This window comes from Triplophysa rosa, linkage group LG5 (genome assembly GCF_024868665.1).
Source record: "Triplophysa rosa linkage group LG5, Trosa_1v2, whole genome shotgun sequence".
NCBI classification, from domain to species: Eukaryota; Metazoa; Chordata; class Actinopteri; order Cypriniformes; family Nemacheilidae; genus Triplophysa; species Triplophysa rosa.
Genome location: NC_079894.1, coordinates 8,366,748 through 8,391,184, shown reverse-complemented (window position 1 = coordinate 8,391,184; position 24,437 = coordinate 8,366,748). Strand labels below are relative to the sequence as shown.

At 38.8% G+C, this 24,437-nt stretch overlaps 1 protein-coding gene across 1 annotated transcript in view; it reads left to right on the top strand.

Annotated features, from left to right (window-relative positions):
- The first annotated feature begins 1,053 nt into the window (after positions 1-1,053).
- Positions 1,054-24,437, top strand: part of cdh7a (cadherin 7a) — a 61,859-nt gene continuing 38,475 nt past the window's right edge. Inside the window, exons 1-2 of the mRNA XM_057332962.1 lie at positions 1,054-1,479; positions 6,338-6,789. Of these exons, the coding sequence (XP_057188945.1) occupies positions 6,547-6,789 (243 nt within the window). The 5' untranslated portion in view covers positions 1,054-1,479; positions 6,338-6,546. The remainder of the gene's footprint in view (positions 1,480-6,337; positions 6,790-24,437) is intronic.

Genomic DNA, 24,437 nt, shown 5'->3' with positions numbered 1-24,437 from the left:
GCCACTACTTGGATCACAAACTCTCCCACATAGAAGTTGACGTCCATTGATGTCATGGGCAAACTGGGGGTCTTGTCTATGAATGATACACATTCAGTCAACTGTACAGCAGTGAAAAAAACAAAATAGTTTTGCACTGTCTCAAATATAGCCTCTGAAATATAAAACCAGCTTGATTTTACCCTCAAACACGAAATGGAGTTCTGGGCTACTATTCGCTACTTCAAAGAACTACTCTTTCCCTGCCTCAGTTCTCCTCAGATGTGGGATTAAATGCAAGAACATTGGTCTCAGAGTAGCTCTGAAGCTCAGGGCTCTAGCTGTCGCCCGTGTTGGTTAATCCTGGGCTATGTGACACACCGTAAAGTGCCCTGCTGTAATGCAGGAGTTGTTGCATTTGTGTCGCATCGACTGGCTTAGCACTGCCGTTGAAAGCATAGGTCTGTTGACGGTGACATAAGCCAGCAACAGTTAATTAACTTTTTCATAAAGTTATGCTTGCGGCCGGATTAGAGGACTCTCTCTTTAAATAAAAAATGTTTCTATTATTTGTTTTCGGTCCTGGAGGGATTGAGGGGTTTGCCTCCCTGAGGAGCCTTGCAGCTATTCCACTTAAATCACAGTGAAGTGGAAGACATACATAAGCACGTTTTCCTATTGGTTGAATACGTTATCATTTCAGACACCATTTCAATAACTTCATTGTTTTAACCCATCAAGAATCTCTGTTTTGGTACCCAAATAGTATTGTAGCGCTCTTTGATCAACCATGAGCTAACTTAAACGTGCTTTATAAATAAATTAAATGAATAGGCTAATTTCTTTCTTTTCGTAACAAGAGAGACAATAAAGAAACGATGTAGGCTATACTCAATTATACTCAATGCATTTTATTTGCTTGTGCCAAATATCCAAACTTTACTCCAAATATTAACTAACAAATTCAGTTCGTAATATCTGAAACAAGTTTTAAACGGCTAGATCTGATAGGCTCTGAACTGACAACGGCACCTCCCATCGATGCAACGCGTCCCTGATGATCGATGCCTGAATGGCACGATAACACAGACTTGTTCATTTCGTCAGGCTAGAGTGGGCACTTTCACTAGAGAAAATAAGTTACGCTTAACCATTGGGAGTTTGGGTGACTATAACTGTGGCTCCCGAGGCATGCTTCACGGATGGACAGTGTCGTGGTGCTTTTGTGAGTGTCTCCTCAGTGCGCGGTGCTCTCCCCTGGCTGAGGTTCGCCGCAGCTGTGGCTTCTCAATAGGGCTTATTGTAGCTGCTGTGTAGTAGCGAGCGGCGCAGTCATCACGCTGAGCGGAGACGTCTGTAGTTCAGGGATGCTTTTCTGTATGTTTCCTTGACTTGTGCGTGAAGAAAGCGTCAAAGGGAGCCACGACGTGACTGAATTCTCCATCATTTTAACAAAGAACATTTACAATTTATACGCACGCAAAGGAGCGGGAGGAAAAGGTACGAATGCCATTTATGCATGTTTGCTGAGGTGCAATAGCGTACGGACAGTTGGCGGTTGATGTTGAGAGACGGAGTGTGTTTGCGGTGCACGATTACAGGCATTAGACAACCAAACTAAATCATATTTTAGCTATCTAAAAGTTAACCGGAATGACTATTGTGGTATTGTTTGCAGATGTTTTTATTTTTATGAATAAAATTAATCTTATTCATAAGAAAACGCCGATCCACAAAACAGAGGAATAATAGAATAAATTACATTAACACTGTTCATTTTCATTACGGAGTTTTTCTCTTTGAAAACCAAATGGTTATTTTTCCCAGCATCGGATTCATGAATCAGGTTATTTGGCGTTTTATCAATGTAGAAAGCGAGTGATGCTGATTTCAAGTGCCACACTTTTCAAAGTTTCTCTCAGCGCCTGTGATGTTTTAATATTCAACGCTTTCTCCCTCAGGAGTACGAGATGCGATGTTCAGAAGTTGAGGTCTGACAGGCGGCATATTAATCGAGTCTTTACGAACGGCAATTTCTCAGTCCTGAAAGCAATAGTTGGTACCTCGCCAAAAATTCTCATTTGTGATGCAAATAACGTCGTCTGTAGGCTACTGTGAAACACTTTGTTTTGATGCGAAACCTTAAAAAATAAAACTATCATGGAATATACTCGAAGGTGTCTCGGTTTACATAGGAGGCTGTTTTTACTTTTCGCCGTGTTTTCAAAACGAGAGCAGTTATCACAGCTAGAGAGATGATTTTTCTTCACACTTCAGTATCAATCACAAACACCTCCCTGTCAGGACACCACTGCAATGCCAAAAACAGAGAGAGGCTCGTAGCAGCATCGACCTTAACTTTCCTGTTATGCGCACTTGACGGACACTAGGTGGCGCGTCGAGTGAACTGTGGCCAAATTGCTGTTGCTGTTGAACAAATTACTTGTACGAGGTCCAGAAAATAACAGAATGTCAATTCTCACCCTTCTTTACAAAATATTTTGAATTGTCTTGTGCTGCAGAGGATAATGTTTTTGGTTGCTTATTTCTCAACTTCAGATTAGTTGTAGCTAATAAGTCTGCATGTGCCTGACTAACCCTGTCAACTTTGCCTTAGCTCTGTTTATGTATGCATAAAATATGCCACGTCTGTCGTTTTTATGTTGTTTATTTCCCTTTGCTTCAGCTTTGGTCTTGTAAACTACACCTATTGTTAGATCTTTAATAAAATGTTAAATGCTCTCTCATTTGTAAGGTGCTTTGAATAAAAGTCTATGCAAAATAAATAAATGTAAACGTAACAATGGTCTATATGCATGCCTGACTTCCACGTTTCACAGGAAGAACCCTAGGCAGTTTCCGTTTGGGGAGACTTAAAGCAGAGAGAAATGGAAAAATGAGAAAATAGTTAAATTTTGAAGATGCTGTACATTGCGGCACACAGCTGTGGTATGTAGAAGTGCTGTTGTACTGTATTTGAAATGATACTTTCATAAGTTAACATTTCGTTATAACATTCAAATACGGTAGAACGCCACTTCTATATACCACGGCACTGCTGTGTGCCGCAAGTCACGCATGCATAGAGCCTATTGCACTCTTGTGCCTATTTTTAGTCTATGTCCCGTGAATAGTTTATAATCATATTAACCATGGTATGACAGTAAAACTTTGGCAATTCATAGAAATCAATCTGCCAAAAAAGGGTTTGACAGAGACTTTGTGTATAAACTATCATTTAAAAAAAAAAATTCCAATCTTTGTTTTAAACACTATGGGAATAGGTGTCGATTAATATCTACATCAATTTTGAGTTGCATTCATCTACTCGAGCAACATTCTGCACGCTCATAACCAATTACATCCAGCCCAGATCCTTGCGTAATCCAGCCCTAGTCACCCTCGAGAGACTTTATAGGGAAGGGCAGCCATAATAAGAAGGCCATATGCTGCCCGTCCGCTCTGTACTGGGTTTGATGTCCAGATGCCAGGAGTCATGCTTGTTCCGTGTTTGAGCATACTGTCCCCGGTGAGCGCCACAATCGCTCTCCCGCTGCAGGGGGCTATGACTAGAAAGTGCGCTAAGATCGGTTTTGGAGCTCAATATCTAGCGGTGACTGTGTGCACCGTCTCACGGGGCGGTCTTTGTTGGAGTCTCAGCTTTTCTCGTCAGATGGCATGGGGGGCTAATGAGACTTCATCATCCTGTCCTGGACCATTTGGGCGATATGTGCTGAACACAAAGTCCGGGGCCTCAGCCAAGCCCGACAGCGAGCAGATTCGGGCAGAGAGAAAATGTTAGCGGGAGCTGGAAAGAGAACAGAAACAAATATAGTACACTCATTCCGTGGCCTTATAATGTACAGCAGTTCTCGATTAGTATTATTCATGATCTGTCTCATTTGGACCATAGACACAGATGCTGTCTTTGTGTTCTACAGCTTTTGATTTATCTTCTTGATGTATTGCCAGAGCATTAAATAATAAAAGGACTGTTTAGGGATTCAAATGCAAAATGTGCACACATTCAGTGTTTTACAGGACGTCACGTGTTTATTTCTTGATATGTTTTTTATAAAATACCAGATATTTTTTCAATTCTTTCTTTTAGCTCAAAACAAATTTGGCACCTTTGAAAAATGCCCTGTCATGAAAACATGTTCTAAGATATTGCTTTAGACTCCCAGCATAAAAAAACAATCTCATGGTTTGTTTCTGGTGTCCTTGTTTGCTGTTTTAATGCAAGCCTGATAAACGATCCATATCACCTTCCAGCTCTCTTTATTACCATGCGCGACTCTATAAGCATTCCAGACGTAGAGCTCTTTTCTTTGGTAATGGTGTCATGCAGCACTTCAATGAAAGCATTGAAGGTCGGAGATAATTGAGACGCGTCAAGGATTATTTTGCCGTAACTGTGTTTTTCATCATACGTGTAAGCCATTTACTTCAACTTTCTTGAATCCACCCAGTCGAACGTGTAGAGATCTAATCAGTAGCTAAGCACTTGTAATTCCCCTATAAAGTAAAGCTTATCATAAAGATTACAGGCTTTAGCTGAGACTTTTCCCTACTGAGGGGTCTTGGCACTGTGGTCTTCTGAAGCAAAGCTCAAGACGCTCTGTTCTCCTCCAACAGCGCTAGTGCTTTTGAGCTTATAGTGTATACAAGGAAGGAATGGCTTCCCTGGGGGATGCTTTGTGATTTACTCCTCTGTTCACCTTCAGAGCTCTGCTTTCAAACATGCAATTATTTAGCACAGATACAGCATCTGTCGTATATATTTAAGATTACAAATGTGTAGAACATTAATTGCCTCTATTTAACTTTTTTTTTTGTTACAATGTTGCTTTCAGATAGTTAATAGTAACACGGTTTGAAGGCCATGTTAACCTTCACATACAGTATAGTCAGTCATAATTAACCTTGCACATTATTAACATTGTTAAAATCGTCGGTTTTTAATTCACAAAACCAAAATTATAGCGGAGTGCTGCTATCTATAAAGCTACAGTCAGATCTCATATTTTTCGGACAACGAGGGATTTCCGTAGAGATTTCGACATCCTCTTCAACATCAAAATAAGCTGTTGGGCCGTGAATCGTGCTGCTGTGGGTTCTGAACTGCTAGAAGGACAGATTTCTCTTGAGAGCATATATGTGCTCTACCCAAATCCCCTTTGAACTATTTTTTTCCAGACTTGTAAGTGTTTAACTTTAAAAGGATGTTAGAAACACCTAAAAGGCTCTCTTGGACCGAGAAGCTCCAGGGACCCCTTAGGAGGAATTTGTGACTGGAATTTTGTCACTTTAACTTAGAGTGCATACTTTTAAATTGTAGTTCTCTGTTGCAATGTAGAGCATGTGGATTTTTTGTACGACACCATATAATTCCAGCGTCACTTGTGTAACACGCGTGTACTGTGTGGTACGGTTCAGTAGTTGGATCAGGGCTCTTAAGATGGAGGTTGTACTGTACAGGTAGGTTCAAACACCAAATGAGACCATTCATGAGGCTTTTAACACTACTGTGTGTTCATGTTCAAGTGACTTAAAGGGATAGTTCACCCATAAAATTTAAATGATGTCATCATGTATTCACCTTCAAGCCATTCTAAACCTGTCTGACTTTCTTATGCGGAACACAAAAGAAAATATTTTACAAATGTGGAATGGAAGTCACTGCGGGCCAATGTTGTTTGGTTACCAATGCTCTTAAACATATCTTCTTTTGAAGAAAGTCATACAGGTTTGGAATGACATGAGTGAATAAAAATGAAGAATTTTCATTTTTGGGTGAACTATCCTTTTAAAGCCAGGTAACATTCCCAATAATATACACTAAACTTTATATATGATGATGACGCACTCCGTGCTATATTTCACACTCAATACGATCCAGGCAGATATGACAATTGAGCTACCTTTCCCCATGCGAGGACTCAGTACATATTTTCTTTATTTCTCCAAATCTTCGCTTTGGAGCTCTGCCTCCATCCCTCTCCTTTCAGCCTTCTCTCAGCCCGGAAGATTAATGTGCTCCACTTTCAGTAGCCCTGTCAAATACTCATCCAGAGGAAAGAACTGCATGTCCGTTTTGCTCACCTGTAGACGTCTCCAAGAACCTGCTTAGCCATCTTAGATAGCTGCTTCCGAAATGTCAAAAGTCATGTAGTCTGAGGTTCAAGGGTGAAATGGGTATTATAAAAAAATGACAGTAAATCAAGCCCGCATCTGTGCTGACTGATACTTTATTCTATATTTTTTGGACTCTTTCTAATTTCTCACTCGTCTTTATTGTGTTATCTCTCTTACTCTTTCTCTCACATTCAACCTCTTCTCTGTTCTTGTTCTTCAGGTTGGAGAGCTTCGGCTACAATCATTGTCCAGTCCAGTGGTCCTCCCGTCAATCACTGGTCCGATGGTCTGCTCTCTTCTGCTACCCGAGCCAGTTCTGAGGGCACTGCACAGCTTTCCGTGAGCTTCTTCTAAAGCCTCAAGATCTCTGCTGCCCGTTCACTACGGAGGAGTGTATTTTTTCTATTTCCTTTTTGTACTTTCGTCCAAATGATGCAGAGAGGCTCTGCGGTGTGGAATGGACTGACTTTAATGACTATGCTGTTGCTGGCCCATTGGGACGTGGGCTGCCGGGGAATGACACTGAACTCAGTTCCTCTCCGCCCGATTTCTCAAAGGCCCTTTGGGGGTGGCGTGGACGCGTCTCTTCGCAGGCACAAAAGAAACTGGGTGTGGAACCAGTTCTTCGTTCTGGAGGAGTATACAGGAGATGACCTGCTCTATGTTGGCAAGGTAATGCTTGATATTTCCATTAATCAACCAAAAATAAAAAGTCTGTCATATACTCACCCCCTTGTCATTTTAAACCTGTACGGCTTCTTCTGCAGAACACAAAAGAAGATATTTTTAAGAATGCTGGTAACCGAACAATGGCGGTGCCCATTGACTTTGACATTGGTTTTGTGTCCGTACTAGGGCTGCAACAACTAATCGATAAAATCGATAATAATCGATAATGAAATTCGTCGTCAACGAATTTCATTATCGATTAGTTGGTCTGTGACGTCACTTGAAGCGCGTCTTCTTCCCTTTTAAAATTACCATTTTAGATGTGTCTCTCCGTGCAGCATGAGCTGCGCAGTCAGACGTGTCTATCCGTGGATGCATCTCCTCGTGCAGCGTGAGATGCGCAGTTTTAAAGTCACACTTGTCTCTCCGTGCTGCACGAGGTGCACAGTTTTAAAGTCACACGTGTCTCTCCGTGCTGCGTGAGGTACGCAGTTTTAAAGTCAGACGTGTATCTCCATGGCTGCGTCTCTCCGTGCGGCACAAGTTGTGCAGTTTTAAAGTCAGACGTGTCTCTCGGTGCATGCGTCTCTCCATGCAGCGCGAGGTGCGCAGTTTTAAAGTCAGACGTGTCTCTCGGTGCATGCGTCTCTCCATGCAGCGCGAGGTGCGCAGTTTTAAAGTCAGACGTGTTTTGCATGCATCTCTTCAAGCTGCGCAGTTTTAAAGTTTAAAAGGGAGAGGTGTTTAAATGACAAAATTAAAGATTATATTAGTAAAACCCAATTTGTGGCTTTTGCACTTTGCAAAGTACATATTAGACTAAATACCCTGATTTGGTGGTTTATTTAGTTCAGAGGTGGGTAACGAAGTACATTTACTTGAGTACTGTACTTAAGTACACTTTTTGAGTATTTGTACTTAAGTATTACTTTTTCTGTTTACTTTTTACTGTACTTCACTACATTTGAATGACAAATATCTCACTTTTCATGGAACAAAAAATGATTTCCTTGGCCGACCCTCCCCTCGCTCCCACGTTTGGGAGAGACTATTGTCAGTTGCTTCTAATATGACACACCTGAATCAACTCACCAGGTGTGTTAATTATCGAGACATTCACAACATTTTGGGAGAAGGCTAATGAGTTCAGTTGTGTATACTTTTCCCATATCTGATTTACTTATCATAAGCAAAAGATGTAATTACATGTATACCCGATTAATCGAAAAAATAATTGTCCAACTAATCGATTATCAAAATAATCGTCCAACTAATCAATTATCAAAATAATCATTAGTTGCAGCCCTAGTCCGTACAATAGAAGTCAATGGCTACAGCCATTGTTCGGTTACCAACATTCTTCAAAATATCTTTTTTTGTGTTCTGCAGAAGAAATTCATACAGGTTTGAAATGACAAGAGGGTGAGTAAATGATGATACCATTTTCATTTTGGGGTGAACTGTCCCTTTAAGACAGCTCACACTGCAAAACTGAGGGTTGTTGACCTTTGACATTTGCAAAAACAGAGCAACTCACTGTTGTCAGACAAAACCTATTTCAAGATCATAGCTGAAGTCAGTGAGAATGATCTTAATAATGGAAAAATGTAATTCTCCACATATGCACAGGACGACAAATACATCTTTAGAGAAGGACAACCCACTATCTTTAGAATCTAGCGCTTGGTGAAAATAAACATGTGCGGTGGCTGAGGTCATTAGGGTCATTTCTCTTGACATCTACATCTTTGCTTCAACTATAACGTTGACTTTTAAAAGGTATTGCATAGAAACGTTCCAGGCTGCTGTAACCTGGTGTACCCGTCTTCTTAGTGCTGTGCTGTAGTGTTAAAATTCATCCAGTGACTGCCCGTTAACTGAGGTGACATGTTTATTTAGATAATGTAGTTTGGGTGCCCAGAAGCCAGTAGAGCTGTCTGGCCGTGCAGACTTATTTCAGTGGAGTGTCTGGCAAAGCCTTCTGTCTCAGAGTCCACCAGCTGCACGTGATCACAGCTTCTGCTAAACATGTGACACTTATTAAACATGACTACCTATTGTGCATGGACAAGGCATACAGACTCTCTCAAGCCAGACCCTTGCTGAGGCAGGAAAAAGTACTTAGTAAAAGTAGTTTTGTGAAAGAGTGCAGAAAAAAAATGCATTTACAGCACCATTTTATTTTGAAAGGGGTCATTTAGCAATGCATCAAATTTTCCTTGGTCTTTTGAGATAAAAGAGCTTAATGTACTATGAAAAAAATGTAACTTCTAGAACTTAAAATCTTCCCAGTATAAAAAACATTTATTAGACTAAGGTACAGTAGAAAATTGGATTGTTGAATGCGTTAACGCATGAATTTACACGTCAGTGACACCCGTATGCAAGGCTTTAGAAATGGTCCAGCAAACGAGTTAGCTCCTCAGCGACATTCGCCATGGAAAAGATTTATTTCCCTGATCTACATATTTGCATTTAAAGACGTTTGGAGGGCAAAACCGGATAATAGCTATAAACCATGTCTGTCCTTTAATTTTAGTTTGTGTCAGTGAAGAAAGTAAACAAATAGTCAACTGATATTTATATGCAAGGGAAAACAATCTTCTATTTTTCTTTTTTTATAAAAAATAGCATTTGAGTTCGGAATGGCAGGGGTGTATAAATAACAACAGATCTTTTACTATTTTTTATACTTTTGAGCACATGGATTTTACTGTGAGTCATCATGCAATATACTGTAAATATTATAAAGGCCTATTATACAATACCATATTAAATGTTCCAAAACATGAGCTAAACAGTGAATAAAGTGTAAAAATAGTTTGCATAACAAGTAATTAGCATTTTTGTCTTGTTTCCCTGTAAAATGATGTCAAATTAACTTTTCTTTTTCAGCATAAGATAATAAGCAAAATCCAGTAAGATAATAAGATTTTAAGAAAATGTTTAATTGAATTAGGTTATGAAATATTTTTTCTCATAGCCATTTTTTAAAGGTTAAGCCTTACAAAATTGTGTTATAATGTTTAAAACAATCTGCTTAAAGTATCAGAAAAATGCTTTACTAAAGTAGTAAGTGCACAGAATCCCTAAGATCATTGATCTTGCATATAATATGTGAAACCTGAATAAAGACGGTTTCAGCGGCATCAACATAAACAAACGTTATGTGGCCCAAACTTAAGTTCCGGTAGACCTCCGCAAAGAATCAATAACTGTTGAGTAGTTTTCATTTAATTACATATTAATAAAAAAAATAACTCAGACCGTAAGTTAACTTTGTGCCAAAGTGTGCGTTCAATGAAACCGCCTTTAGAAAGAGTGTAAAAAATGTGACTCGCACAATTGCTGAACTGATGTCAGAAATAGCCAGATCTGAACTCCTCATTATTACACAATCACAGAAACTCTCACTTTCTCTTATCTTACCTACATCTATTGTCTCTATATGGCAGGTTTATCACTACTTTGTCCTAATACATGTCAGTCAAACTCCTTAATGAAGTGCATGTAAAGAACACACGCTCTCTTTCTGCCAGCACACTTCAGACATGTTAACATTTATGATCTTAATCAGAACTAAAACCTTATTCTCAGGCCATTTGAAATGCTTGCTGTGATATTCATCTTCACATATTTCAACTGAGAACTTTAGAGAATGCAGGTTGACATACGCATTCGCATCAAATCCCGGCTAAGGCTTTTAAGTGTTTTTGGTCGTCGGTTTCTTTGGTTTCCTGAGAGTGTAGATTCACATGGTTTATAAATATTTGACGCACTGTTCGATCAAATCTCTTTAGCATGTGGATGATCATGTGTTTAATGAATGTTGCACGTATTGTTTGATCAAACCTCTTTGATACGATTTTACAGTCCCGCTCTCAACTAAATGAGTCTAAATGGCTTCTTGTACAGAGAGAAAAAAGTCTCCTCACACAAAGGAGACAATGCTACTCTTCTTTTATGTGTTGGCTCCAGTTCACTAGCGACGTGATTGCTTTATACACTCAGACTTGTTAGTAGTTAGCTCGATGCTACACGCAAACGCAGCCAAACACTTTCCCCTTTTAAAGACAATGAGGCAGATACTCCAACATGCCACCTTTTATACTATCCTTGGCTTTACAATACATTATCTCTCAGCCACTACACCACACACATCTCTCTACCATCACGCTCTCAAACTCTGACAGCCAGGTTGAACCTTATTAGATTCTGGCTCATCTCCAATTCACTCTGCTCGGAGGGATCCAGGCAAAATAGAAATGACTGAACACAAATGTTTCCCCCGCACTGAATGATGGGCAAAGTAATGTACGGTACGGTGTGAAGAGAATGGGCTATCTCACATGTTTTCAGAATAATGGTCGCCGGTTTGCTTCAACCGTCTACTTTCGGTCATGACTTTTATGTGGTCATCCATCATTTGATCACAAGTGAGTGTGAAATATGGTCTTATTCATCAGCATGCCTATGAGGTTAACATAATACAGGCATGAATGACGGGGTCCTCACCAACAGCTTTATTACCAAGAGATCTCGTATAAAATTTTAATATTCTCATCCTGCCGCCTGCTTTATTAATGCAGATATTACTGGCTAAACAATAAATTTATGATCAGTGGATGACTTACATGGGTTTTTAAATGGCCTATGCTGATAGTGATACTGCAGGATGTCTGAAAGCCGATCAATATATTTTAAGACTGTCAGTTTAACATGTCAATTTAGTTGGATTAAATGTAAAAAGAATGCATTGCTTGATCTAAATAAATAAATATGAACTTCTTTTAACTTGATAAAGCATCTTTAAATGCCATGCTCATGGCACATTGTCCATCTGCATGTATCCAGTGGACTGGAACAAAAGTACAGTAGTTTAAAACCCTCCATTAACAGTAATGGGAAATGTATGAGTTGCGTTGCAGTGTCGATCCTCATTTCCAACAGCCTAGAGACAGATGTTGCATTCTTACAGATAGAATGAACTGTACTTGCTGAAAATATAACAAAATCTTTACCTTTTTCTACTGTCTGTTCAAAGCGGCCACAATAATGCAATGTTTTTGGATATTCTTCATTTGGAAGCTTTTCTCTGCAAATATTTTCCATTAATTGATTGACATATCATGTAATTTATTCAATTGAAAATGTTAATTGGCCATCCTAATATAATTAGAATTTAGTTAAGCAAATAAGATGTACACCACATTTCTTAATATTAATGAAAAACGACTCTCTGATGCTTGCACAGCCTAAAAAGAAGACCCTGTTTGTCACATTCGGTCTCCAACATTCTCCATTCTGCACAATCTTTGTTTTTAGAGCCTTTTAAAGACACGTCTGCAAGAAACAAAGGGAACCTTTAATTTCCATCTCTAATCATCACTTCAAATAGCATTTTCTGCTCTCTGTGTTACTCCGTATCGATTGTCTCTCTTTTTTATTAGCGCGAGCAAGGAAAAGGGCAGGGAAACACAAAGAAGCCTATTCTTAACCAAACATTCAGTGGCAATACAGCACTCCAATCTACTCGACCATTATTATCTGTGAAATTATACCGGAACGAATTTAATGAATATGTCTTTGCCATCTTGATATCGCACCATCAGCGACTGGGATTATTGTCCACGGTGACCTCTTTGCAGTCTGATGAATATGGATATGATAGGTCCAGCTTGAATAAAATCCTCAAACGAAGGCATGTCACAGAGAGTGCCATGAATAATGCATATCCGTGGCTCTGGGGTGGGTTCAGTAATATCAACAATTATTAGAAATGACCCCGGTGTCTCCACTGAAAGTACACATTCATTACAGCACTTCCAGGCTATTTCACGTCAGGATAAGCATAAACAAGTGTCCGGTGTCATTAATAGTTCCATTGCGGTAAATTACCTAGACTTTTATCTTGGCACATAATTAAAGATCTCGCCTCTGTTTCAGAATCACAGGAATACATCTGCGATTATATGGTGCTGTACTGGGGCCTCTAAGCTGCTTGCTGTACCATCCTTCTGGTTTTTGAGCTTCATAAGATGTGCCGGGCCTGTCAGCTGGAATCCCTCAGCTGGGCGTCGAGTGTCCGATCATATTTCACCCATATTCACAGCAGAGCGCACCACAGAAAACGCCTTTGAATCAAGTCCTTATTGGGAGGATCCTTTGATGATGAAGCCTGTTTAATAGTATGGGGGGTATGGGGAGTGTTCCCAGTCCGATGTCCGTCACAGCCCATTTGCATTTTCGTTCCTTACGTTGCCGAAAACAACCCGTAGCTCACCTTCTAAATGCACGCTTGATGAGAGGCAGACTGGGGGTGCCGCTGCAACCCCCTTTATCGGGAATGAGAGATCCACACTTCTCTAGGCACCGGGAGGCTTTCGTCAGCCAGGCCAAGTAGATTAAACGCACTCTCCGCTGCGCCCACCCTCCCACCACATCAATGATTTGCGCAAACCGAATTAAACAAAATGAAACAGAAAGAGCTCTTTTCACATTGTGGATCAACATGCGTTCCCCATATCCTCTTTGAAGTGATTTCTAACATATGCTGGGTAATTAAATGCAATGCGAGAGGAGATGCTTTTTCATCTGCTTCCAGCCCACACTGGTCCGTGCCACGGCCATTTGTCATCGGTGCAGATGAAAGTCATTGGGTTGGCAGTCACGGCCCGAGCTCTTCTGCCAATCCTCACGTACGAAGCGTCCCGGCGTTCGTATCGGTTTGCGCGCAAGCGCCCGCAAATGGAGGACGTAAAGAAAGTGAATCGTGTCTTTTCAGATAATTAAGGCTAAGGGCATTGAGGGTGTCTAGTCACAGAGGTGCTTTTTAATAGAATCTGGCAGTCTTTCTCATAAGAAAAGTGATATGAGCAGACACCAGTGAATCTAATGACAGGGAATAAAGAATCCTCTACAATGAGGCTGAGATGAAGGCCGCACGTCTTCGGCGAAAGAGCAGATCCACAACACAATAAAATACCATTTGCATTTATATAGCGCTCTGCAGGTGTTGATTCAGGTGAAATATTACAACAGGGGGAAGGATCCCACACCATAAGAAAGTATTAAAAAGGCACGGGCAAATAGGTCCAATATGTAAAAAGCTATCAGGTACAAATGAGTGCCTTTTCTCACAAATTCATCCGTTCGCCTATATTATAGGCTTGATTTTATTCAGCCTCTTGATTATTTGGGGTGTAAGGTGGTTTTAAAGGCAAACGGAAATGACATTCTGAAGTGTAACATTGCCTGAGTGCGGAATACGAGATAATTCTCGCCTTGCTTCTGCCATTAACCACTGAGTCACAAACAAAAAGCATTGACATATGAACAGCTCCAGAATGCCAAGCTAGGTTTCTTTCACCTTTAAATGGTAAGTCAAGGGTATCTCTAAGGAAATTGTCGCTTTAATGAGACTTTGCGGGCCTGCGCTTATGTGCTTACACAGCAAATACTGATAGCTGACAAATCTGTAGCATGCCTGAGTTGACTCCTTTATGCTTAAAACAATGAAAGTACCTTTAGAGACTTCAGTTAACTCTCAATCTTTTTCTTATTCGGAGAGTAAATGAAAGAAACATCAAAATTAATGAATATTATAAAATACTTTTTTCCCATGTAAAGATGCTTTGAAACAATGCAACACTGTAAAAAGCGCTATAAAAATAAATCTGAATTAAATTGACAACAGAAGCAGCAATGCTAACCAGTAACATCCGCAAGGAAAACTCATGGATGATTCTAGACGTTGTCGCTACGAAGTCACTGTGTGAGAAGTGTCATACATCATTTTATTCTGTTCATCATCAACTTGAAACAGAATACAGTCATCCTGACAGAGCAACGCTAATCAAGTTACCCCTTCAGAATAGCTTGCCTTCTTACGGAAATGGCGAGTATTTTGAAAAGCCTCTGCTTAATGTTAATACTTCTAGAACCATGACGCAAATTCACAGTAAAAAAGACTAAGGAATATTTTATAAAAACTACTTTTGTCTAATTTATTGAGCAGAACAGGGATTAGAGACTTTTTATGTGCTTAACTTCTAAAAAAAGTTAATTCTTAAACTTTAAATTTAGCTTTAAGTGACAATCATACATTTTGACAGATGCATTTTAATCAAAGCAACTTACAATGTATTTGGGGTATACTTTTAATAGTCCACACATTCCCTTAAAAATAGGGATGCACCCATACCAAGCTCATGTACTCGCTCGTACTCATATAGATACACCGATACCAAAGACCGATACCTCATGTGACATACCTGACAGAACTGACTGAAATTTGTGCTGTGAAAGTTTGTGACAAGCACATAAAATTGTCTTTTTTCATAATGTGTTTTGAGGCAGAGTTATCTGTTGTGCTTGGAAAATTGCCACCTCACCAAAAAAATACAGGTACAGGCATCGGTATTGGTATCGGCGAGTACCAGAAAAAAATATCGTTACTCGTACTCTGCCTTTAAAAAATGGTATCGGAGCATCCCTACTTAAAAATGAGCCCATGACCATGGCATTGCTAGTGCCATACTCTAATTGAGCTACAGGTACATATATAAGCACTTTATTAGCCACGGTAATTCAATTTATAAATTGATAAAATCAAATAAAATTAGATTTGATGTAAACAAAAGCCAAAGTTACTTTAATAGCAGTAGCATCCATGCTGTACAATTGAAATGGTGGTATATGACAAATGTAACATAAATGAAAAAAAATCTCTATGAAGTGAATCGCTAATTACTGTATATTTCGTATTTACTGTAGAATAACTCAATACTCAACACACCCTAAAACACTACACATCTAAAGGTTAGAATTAGGGATGTTCCGATACCCTTTTTTTCTTCCCGATTCCGATACCTGGGCTCAGGGTATCAGCCGATACCGAGTACTGACCCGATACCAGGGTGTGTATCTGTATACAGCTGTATATACTAGCCCTGTGTGAATTGATATAATTATTTTATGGTGTGCTTTAGACTTATCTCTTAATAAAACATGAACAAATACATACAGTAAATTAGAGAGTATTTTTATTATCTGACAGACATTTGACCGTAATATTATTTATTTTTCTTAAGTCGCAGTTTTACTGGCTGGTTGGTCCACTCTGAAATACTGCCAAACAGCGCTAGCACTGGGGATGGGCATTTTTCAATAATTTCATATTAGAATATTTAAGCTCATAAAAAACGAATATTCGTTTATTTAAATTAAGTGAAAAAATACGTAATTTGTTTTGTTTTTATTTAGTTACAATTTCACATCAAGCTTATAACTATCATTAAATATTCATAATGCACTAATATTAGATCCTGTATATAGGGTTTTTAATGTTGAAAAGATTAGCAACGTTGGAAAAAAATAGAAAAATACATAAAAACTGCATTTAAACCTGCGCGAAGCGAAATCATACAAAAACCAAACATACAAAACAAAACGCATATTGAAAGTCTGTGATATATGGTTATCTTGTTTATTTTGTTTAACATGTTCTTGATGAGAAAAACAAGCATAATACAGTAGGTCTAATTTACTCTGTTGAAAGTCTGTTCAACAAGCCGACAGTTTACAAGCCGACAGTGGAGAATGTGAATAATGCGTTGCGTTGCTCTTCTCAAACTCCCGGTAACAAAACCCAGATCTGACAAGAATATCTGGCTTTATTGTTTATAATGTTGATAATAAATAAAGTAAACAGGCTTCTTGATACCTCCATACCGACTGTTAATTGATCCTAAAAACGAAGACGGAGCCATTTTAGTGCTTGTTGTTTATTACGTGACCGGCATTTGAGAAAGAATGACTAATTCTGCTGATCACCACCGCAAATATTGTTTTCTTTGTCGTTTCATGGTCAGTGTCTGTCTTGTTTAGCTTTGCATTGCATTAACATCAATAAGTAAATTCAACTAAGCCTAACTAAAGAATTTCAACGCGTTTTAAAACAAACACCCGTGCGGATTTATTTACAGGCTATAACTTGAAGGCGACGACCCTGAAGTTCTTAGGAGGAAAATGCAGGCTTTAGGTATGGAGAAAGGTACCAGTCTTATGCTAAGGCCAAATTTATTAACATTAGTTGCAGTGAAATGTACATTTTAATGTTTAAAGTTATTGAAATCAGCATTAGTTAGCCCAACATATTTCTAACGAACAAACAACCGCTCCGAAAAAGTCATGGTAATAAATAAATGAATCATCGAATCATTAAATATTACGTTGGTATTTTTATACCAACTTATATATAAGTAATGTAATGTTAACGAATTGTGTGGCTCACCAGTTTTTAAAACATTTTTGGTGATGTGAGCTGAACATAACACGTGATCCGTCAGGCCGTCGTGTGTGAACTTAAAATATTTAAATTAGCTTGCGATCTGACTGTAGAAAGATTTAGGACACATGCAAATTATTTTTTATATTTTCTGTACATTATAAAGTCATTATAGATGAAGTGAAGAAGCGTTAAATAAGACAAGACAATTCTAAACCTGTGGTGATGATGCAGTTTTTTTTTAATGAAAAATAAAAATATTCAAAAAGCATTTTAAATTTTCTAATAATTATTGCGGATCGAATATTCGTGCATGTCCCTAGCACATTTTCATTTCTTCTTCACAGCACAACTTTCTGTGTTTGCATTCTGAGCAACGAAGAAGCCTTGCCATTTGCAGTGTTAAGCAAAGCTAGTGGGCATAATTAGGTCCTGTTTAAGAAATTGGTATCGGATGGTACATGGATTCAAGTACTCGCCGATTCCGATACCAGAATTTTATGTGGTATCGGTGGAATTTCCGATACTATTATCGGTATCGGAACAACCCTAGTTAGAATTGTGATGTCAGATACACATTAGTATGGACCTGAAAACCCAAAGATTGATAAGTATACAGTAGTTTAAAATCTCGCAATTGGACACTTCCAATAGTTTCCATAGTGTCTAAAACCATTTAGTAATACAGTAACGTGGGACTCTGTGATGTTTTTTTCTGCATGACGCGGTTCATTTTGAAGCGCTTAATTTATAGACAAGCGGTATGTTCCATGCTTTGATCGAGCAGATGCAGTTAATTACAGTACAAGAGGCACCATCTGTAATGTAGCTAGCTGTGCAATTTTAGTCACAGCTTCCCAATCGCTATTAGAAAATTACAGTAAATCAGAGTGAACGCCTAGCCAATGCCAATCACTCCAGAAACGACACCCATATCAATTGTGTTATTTATTATGAAGTTTTAGTCTGAAAGACACTCATTAGGTGGGATTGTGAGGAAAGTAATTTTATGAACGTTTGCCACATTCATAATCGTTCCGTATTTGGAGGGAGCGAGCACGAGAAGGAGCATCATATTAAGGGCATCCCTGCAGGATATAAGCAGGAGACAGATGAACATAAATTAGCTGTATGTAAAACAGGCAGCATTTGTAATCTCGCAACGTAATTGGGCTCGCCGGTTTGCCAGAGACGGATGACACAAATGTAATGACAGTCTTCATTTATCTTCTTTATTGCGGTGGAATGCGTTGGCAGCGTGAGACTAGTCCCGGTCCAAAGGAAGGAAGCGCTATGTGGCGGTAGTCAATGTCAACAACAACCCGTATCGCAGACACAAACAACTCACGTGGCGTGACTCAGCTGAACAGATCGTTAGGGGCAGTGAGCTCGCTGGCAGCTCTCGCTAAAGCCTCACAGACGAAATAGACTTCATTGGTCTAAATGGCTTCCTCATTGTTCCACTACTTTCTTCTTCCCACCCACATTCAGCTTCTGTTCCTACTTCCTCTCACTTCTGTTTTTAGCCTCTAGTTCTCAAGAGCCTTTTAACTTGCACCTTTTCGTCTCTTCTTTCTCGGCTTCTTGGTTGTTTTTATCTCTTTCTCCATGCTGAAATAGAGAGCAATAGAGGAGTGAGTCAAGAGGCGACCCCAGTGCTGCATACCTGCATAGCAGAGTTATTCAAACGTTCTCTCCTAGTCACACACTGTCATAACACACACATCATAAGCCCCTTTCACACATACAGTCTTTACTGGTAGTTAACAGATTGTGTGTGAACAGAACCTTTCTGGTAAATCAGTACTCCAAATTTCCCAGTAATAGGAGTTTACCGGCAAATTACCAGTATGAGGCGCTGTGTGAATGAAGAATGAGGATTATCGTCGTCACAGTCATCAGCAAACGTGCAGATTCGAGCGACAAAACATAAAAGGTATCCAACTTCGGTCACAGAAACGAAAAAAAGTAAAAAATAAAAGAACAGAAGTGGGCGGGGCAGTTCTCTCATCTCACTTTAGTTCACACGCTGCCACGCATGCACAGACATTTATTGCCATAAATACACAAATTGACATCTACACTGCACGCGAGCAGCACAACACAGTCTAACTTACTTGGGTTAAGAGCAAGTGTATGATACAAACATCAACAACACTGCTTTCGTCCGGATATAAAATCACACCCCGCCATATTTTCAAACATAACTCCGGTTGTATTGCAGGTATTTATAAGGAAACTTCCGCTTGATGAAATCATATTACTGGTATTTTGAGACAGCTGTGTGAACACTGTCTTACTGGTAAATTGACAGAATGGCATTGCTTGTGTGAACAGCACATTTGTGTATTTACCATAAATTTACCAGAATGACTTTACCAGTAATTTACCAGCATTGCTGTATGAAAAGGACTATACACGCATATAAAGAATTGCACTAAAAAGCTGTATAAGAACATCCAGTTTTGTCGCTGATGTAGATTTGTGTTAATTAATCCATTATTCAAAAGCTCTACGCTTTTACACTTATGAAGTTGTTTTGCTATTTTGACTGCTTTCAAGTAACAATGAGAGTGTAATACTCTGAACTCTGTTTGCACAATTAAACCTGTTTAAATCCATTTCACAGATTTTCCACCAAAAGCACAGGAAAGGCAAAAAGAGACAATGTCTCTTGTAGATAAAAATATTGAAGAATAAACAGATTCACTAACCAAAAATGTCTGAATATGAAGTGGATGCCCACTGCTCAGGGTGTACGTGTGTTCACGACTTGCTGTGCGTGTGTTCACTACTCACTGGATGGGTTAAATGCAGTGGTCAAATTTCGGGTATGGGTCACCATACCTGACAAATAGGTCACTTTCTTTTACTCACCCTCTTGTCAGTTAAAACCAGTATGGCTTTCTTTCTTCTGCAGAACACAAAATAAGATATTTTGAAAAACGCTGTCTACCAAACAACGGCGGTACCCATTCACTTTTATTGTACGGCCACCAATGTAAGTCAATGGGTACCGTCATTGGGCCTCATTCTTGAAATACGAGTAGAACGATTTTTTGTGTAAATCGTTCGTAAAGTCGTTTTGACGTAAATTTTCGGATTCATGAAAATGTTCGTATTTTCAATGTTAGTTGGTACGAAAGAAATGTACACCTGCATACCACGTGTAAATAGTGCGTAAAACTGCACGTAACGTTCTGTATTCTTTTAGACAAACTGATGACACTGCATTTTGATGCACTATGTATCATAATGATATTTCGCGAGTTTTTTGCCCTGTCTTTTATCATTTTTTACTTTGGGTAAAACGCAGAGCTCGTCACTGTCCTTTTCCACACAGCCGTCCAATCACAGTGGAGAAGAGGCGGGACAAACACTGCATTGACCAACCATCATACACAACAATGGAGAAGTTAATATTAATGGTTACTGCATTTTCATATTAAGTAATATTAATTTAATATTAATATTAAAGTAATATTCTTTAAAATAAGATACTAGTAACAAGTAGGCTAACTTTTGCGGATTTTCTAAATCACACCAACCAACACATCTCCGGATCAACGCGCTGTTTACGAGTGATTGGAATTCATTAACACACATTTTACTATCAAATCTGACGTTTACAAAATATTTCTGAATCCGGAGGAGAGTTTACGGGAAGGTCTGTTTTACGCGCAAATTACTCGGAATTTACACATATATTTAGAAATGTTTCGTGAATGAGGCCCATTGTTCGGTTATCAACATTCTTCAAAATATATTTTGTGTTCTGCATTAGAAAGTCATACAGGTTTGAAATGACGAGGGTGAGTAAATGATTTTGAACTATCCCTTTAAATTCCTAAAGACTTCACATTGTTAGATTAAATCGTTGGCTTCGATTTGGATTTAACATACGATGGAGAACATTTTGACAGCTTTAATAATTTAGATGACTAGGGATACAGTGAGGGAAATAAGTATTTGATCCCCTGCTGATTTTGTAAGTTTGCCTACTTACAAACAAATGAGGGGTCTATAATTTTTATGGTGGGTTTATTTTAACTGATAGACACAGAATATTAAAAAAAATCAGGGGAAAAAAATGTTATATAAAGGTTATAAATTGATTTGCATTTCAGTCAGTGAAATAAGTATTTGATCCCCAAGCAAAACATAACTTTGTACTTTGTGGAGAAACCCTTGTTGGCAAGCACAGAGGTCAGACATTTCTGATAGTTGGTCACCAGGTTTGCACATGTGTCCGGATACATTTAGTCCACTCCTCTGTCAATCTTTAAGGTTTCTTGGCTGTCGCTCAGCAAATTGGAGTTTTAGCCTCCTTCACAGAGGTTCTATAGGACTAGGGTCTAGAGACTGGCTAGGACATTTAATGTGCTTCTCCTTAAGCCACTATTTGGTTGTCTTGGCAATATGTTTTGCGTCTTTGTCATGTTAAAGGCTCATCCATGACCCATCTTCAGTGACCTAGTTAAGGGGAGGAGGTTCTCGTCCAAGATTTTACGGTACATGGGCCCGTCCCTCAGCCCCTCAATGCGGTGAAGTCATCCTGTATACCTGTAGCAGAGAAAAAGCCCTAAAGCAGAATGTTTCCAACACTGTGCTTCTCTGTAGACATGATGTTCTTGGGCTCATAGTCAGCATTTCTCTCCCTCCAAACACAGGAGTCCATTTTGGTCTCACAGCAGTGCCAGCACTTTCGCCAAAGCCTTTTCTGAATCATTTTTATGTTCATTGTCAAACTTAAGACGAGCCAGGCGGGCCTTCTTGGGCAGGAGGACCTTGCGGGTGCTTCAGGATTTCAGTCTACTGTGGCATAGCGTGTTACCAATGTGTTACCAATGTTTTGCTTGCTAACTGTGTTCCCAACTGTCTTGAAATCATTAACAGGCTTCTTCCGTGTAGTTCTGGGCTGATCTTTAACATTTCTCATGATCATCTTTACCCCATTGGGGAAATATTGCAGGGAGCTCCAGAACAAGGGCATTTGATAGTTATTTTGTATATCTTCTATTTCCAAATAATCACACCAACAGTTGTCTCCTTCTCACCAAGCTTCTGTCTGTAGCCTATTCAAGGTTTGTGCAGGTCTCCAATCTTGTCGCTGACATCCTTTAAAACCTATTTGGTCTGGACCATGGTGTTGGAGAGGTTGAACTGGAAGATACAGATTCTGTTGGCAGGCATCTTTTATATACATAACAAGCTGATTTAGGAGTACTTTCTTAAAGTGACAGGACTAATCTGTGGTCCATATAGGCACATAACCAATCTGTGGAGCCAGAATTCTTGCTAGTTGGTAGGGGATCAAATACTTATTTCACTGACTGAAATGCAAATCAATTTATAACCTTTATATAACATTTTTTTCCCCTGATTTTTTTTAATATTCTGTGTCTATCAGTTAAAATAAACCCACCATAAAAATTATAGACCCTTCATTTGTTTGTAAGTAGGCAAACTTACAAAATCAGCAGGGGATCAAATACTTATTTCCCTCACTGTATATACTATTACGAGTTAGAGCTGAGCACACAGAAACAAATTATTTGCAGTCATCATCACAGTAAATTATGGCCAAAATAAACATTTTAAATTAGAAAATTGAGGCTGTGAAGGCAGAGCTAAATCCAGCCACACGACAGTCATGAGAGTAAAGCTGGCCTTGGGCGCCTGCCAGCGCTTACATCCAAACACACGTTTACTTTGATTAATTAGGTACAAATGTCGTTAGCACGCTCAGTTCCTTTACTGAAAGCATTGTAATTTTTGATTAACGGACATCATATGTGGAGTAGCGCTGTTTTATTGGCGGGGAAACTGCAAACTAAACAAGATGTGACTGGATGGCTGCTTTAATAGTACCAGTAGTAAATGGGAAGTTGAGAAATAAAGACATTTTTTTAGTCTCATTTATATTTCAGTTACAGTAGGTTACAGAATCTAATAAATGGTGTACACTTTTACATAGACACACTTTTGAACTAAGTTCAGATAAATAGTCATGTGGTGTGATAAATGATTAAAAATACAAATATTCTACAAAATCTCACATAATGGGCCTCATTTATGAAACGAGCGTACAGCGTTGCTACGATCATATCTCATGACAGGTCTCAGTTTGTGTACGCAAGTTGAGACAGGGTGAAGGTCTGTGTATGCTTTACACTATTGATAACTGAAAAGGAATAATGACAAATAGAAAGATAAGGGTTTTTTTTCGTTTAGTATAACAAATGTAAAAATAGATTCCTATGCGATTTCTTATTTTCATTACATTGATAAAGTATTTACCTTTCTAGCCTTTTAAATTACAAGGTTAACGGGTGCTTTGGTGTAAAAAAAAACATTCATGAGCTTTTAGGCTACTACCCCAATTAAAATGCACAATTAAAAGTAAAATATTTAAAAACCTACAATAATCAATTACAATCAATGGGTAAGTTTACCTATTTGCAATATGATAGCTTCTTTGTTTGACAAATACGCATTTTAATGAAAACAGAAAACAATTTTTTATTTGTGCGATCTGCGATGTTTGATGCGCACTGGGTCACAGCTCGAGGTTGCCTGGCTTTGTGTGGCAGGTTCCAGGCCGGTATGTGGGGGCTGAAGACCACTGGTCCTGCCTCTGACAGATCTGAAAGAGAAAAAAATAAATGAAGTAAACATAAAACTCTGTGTGCTTGATTTAAGCAGTCTGAAATGCAAGATTAGCAACATTAGATTTTAATCCTTTATCCTGCTTAAAAACATGCATCTGTCTCCTCCGCCACAAACCATTTTTTTCTTCACCTAAATGAAGAAAACTGTATAAAAGCATTTACATATAAACATTATTCTATAATTGCGTCATAAAAATGACCAGTAATTTATATCTGTATTCATTTTTACGTTTAATGTAACTTAAAGTTTTTCAAGACTACAACAACAATACTTTCAGAGTAAAAATATTAGTTAAACACTAATAATCTAGGGGCGAGGCGTCTACACCCTGAATTTATAGGGGCGTGATATGTAAATTACGACCGATTTCAGCCGCCACATTTATCAAGGTACGGAATACGAATGTTTGATGAGTCGCAAGTAAACTCTGTCGTAAGACGATTTCTGCGCTCGTTTCTATGTTAGATTGATATATGAGGCCCAATATGAGGTAATTAACTGCTTCCATATTTACTATATTGGAATATTATAATAATATACAGTATATTACAATAGGAAATATTAGAAAAACGCAGTATGAAATTTTTAAGCGTAACATGTCATGTCAGCTATCCAAATTAAGTTGTGGAAACATGGTACATTTTGTCCTGTGACAGTAATACAGCTTAGCTGTTTAAGCACTGTCAACGTG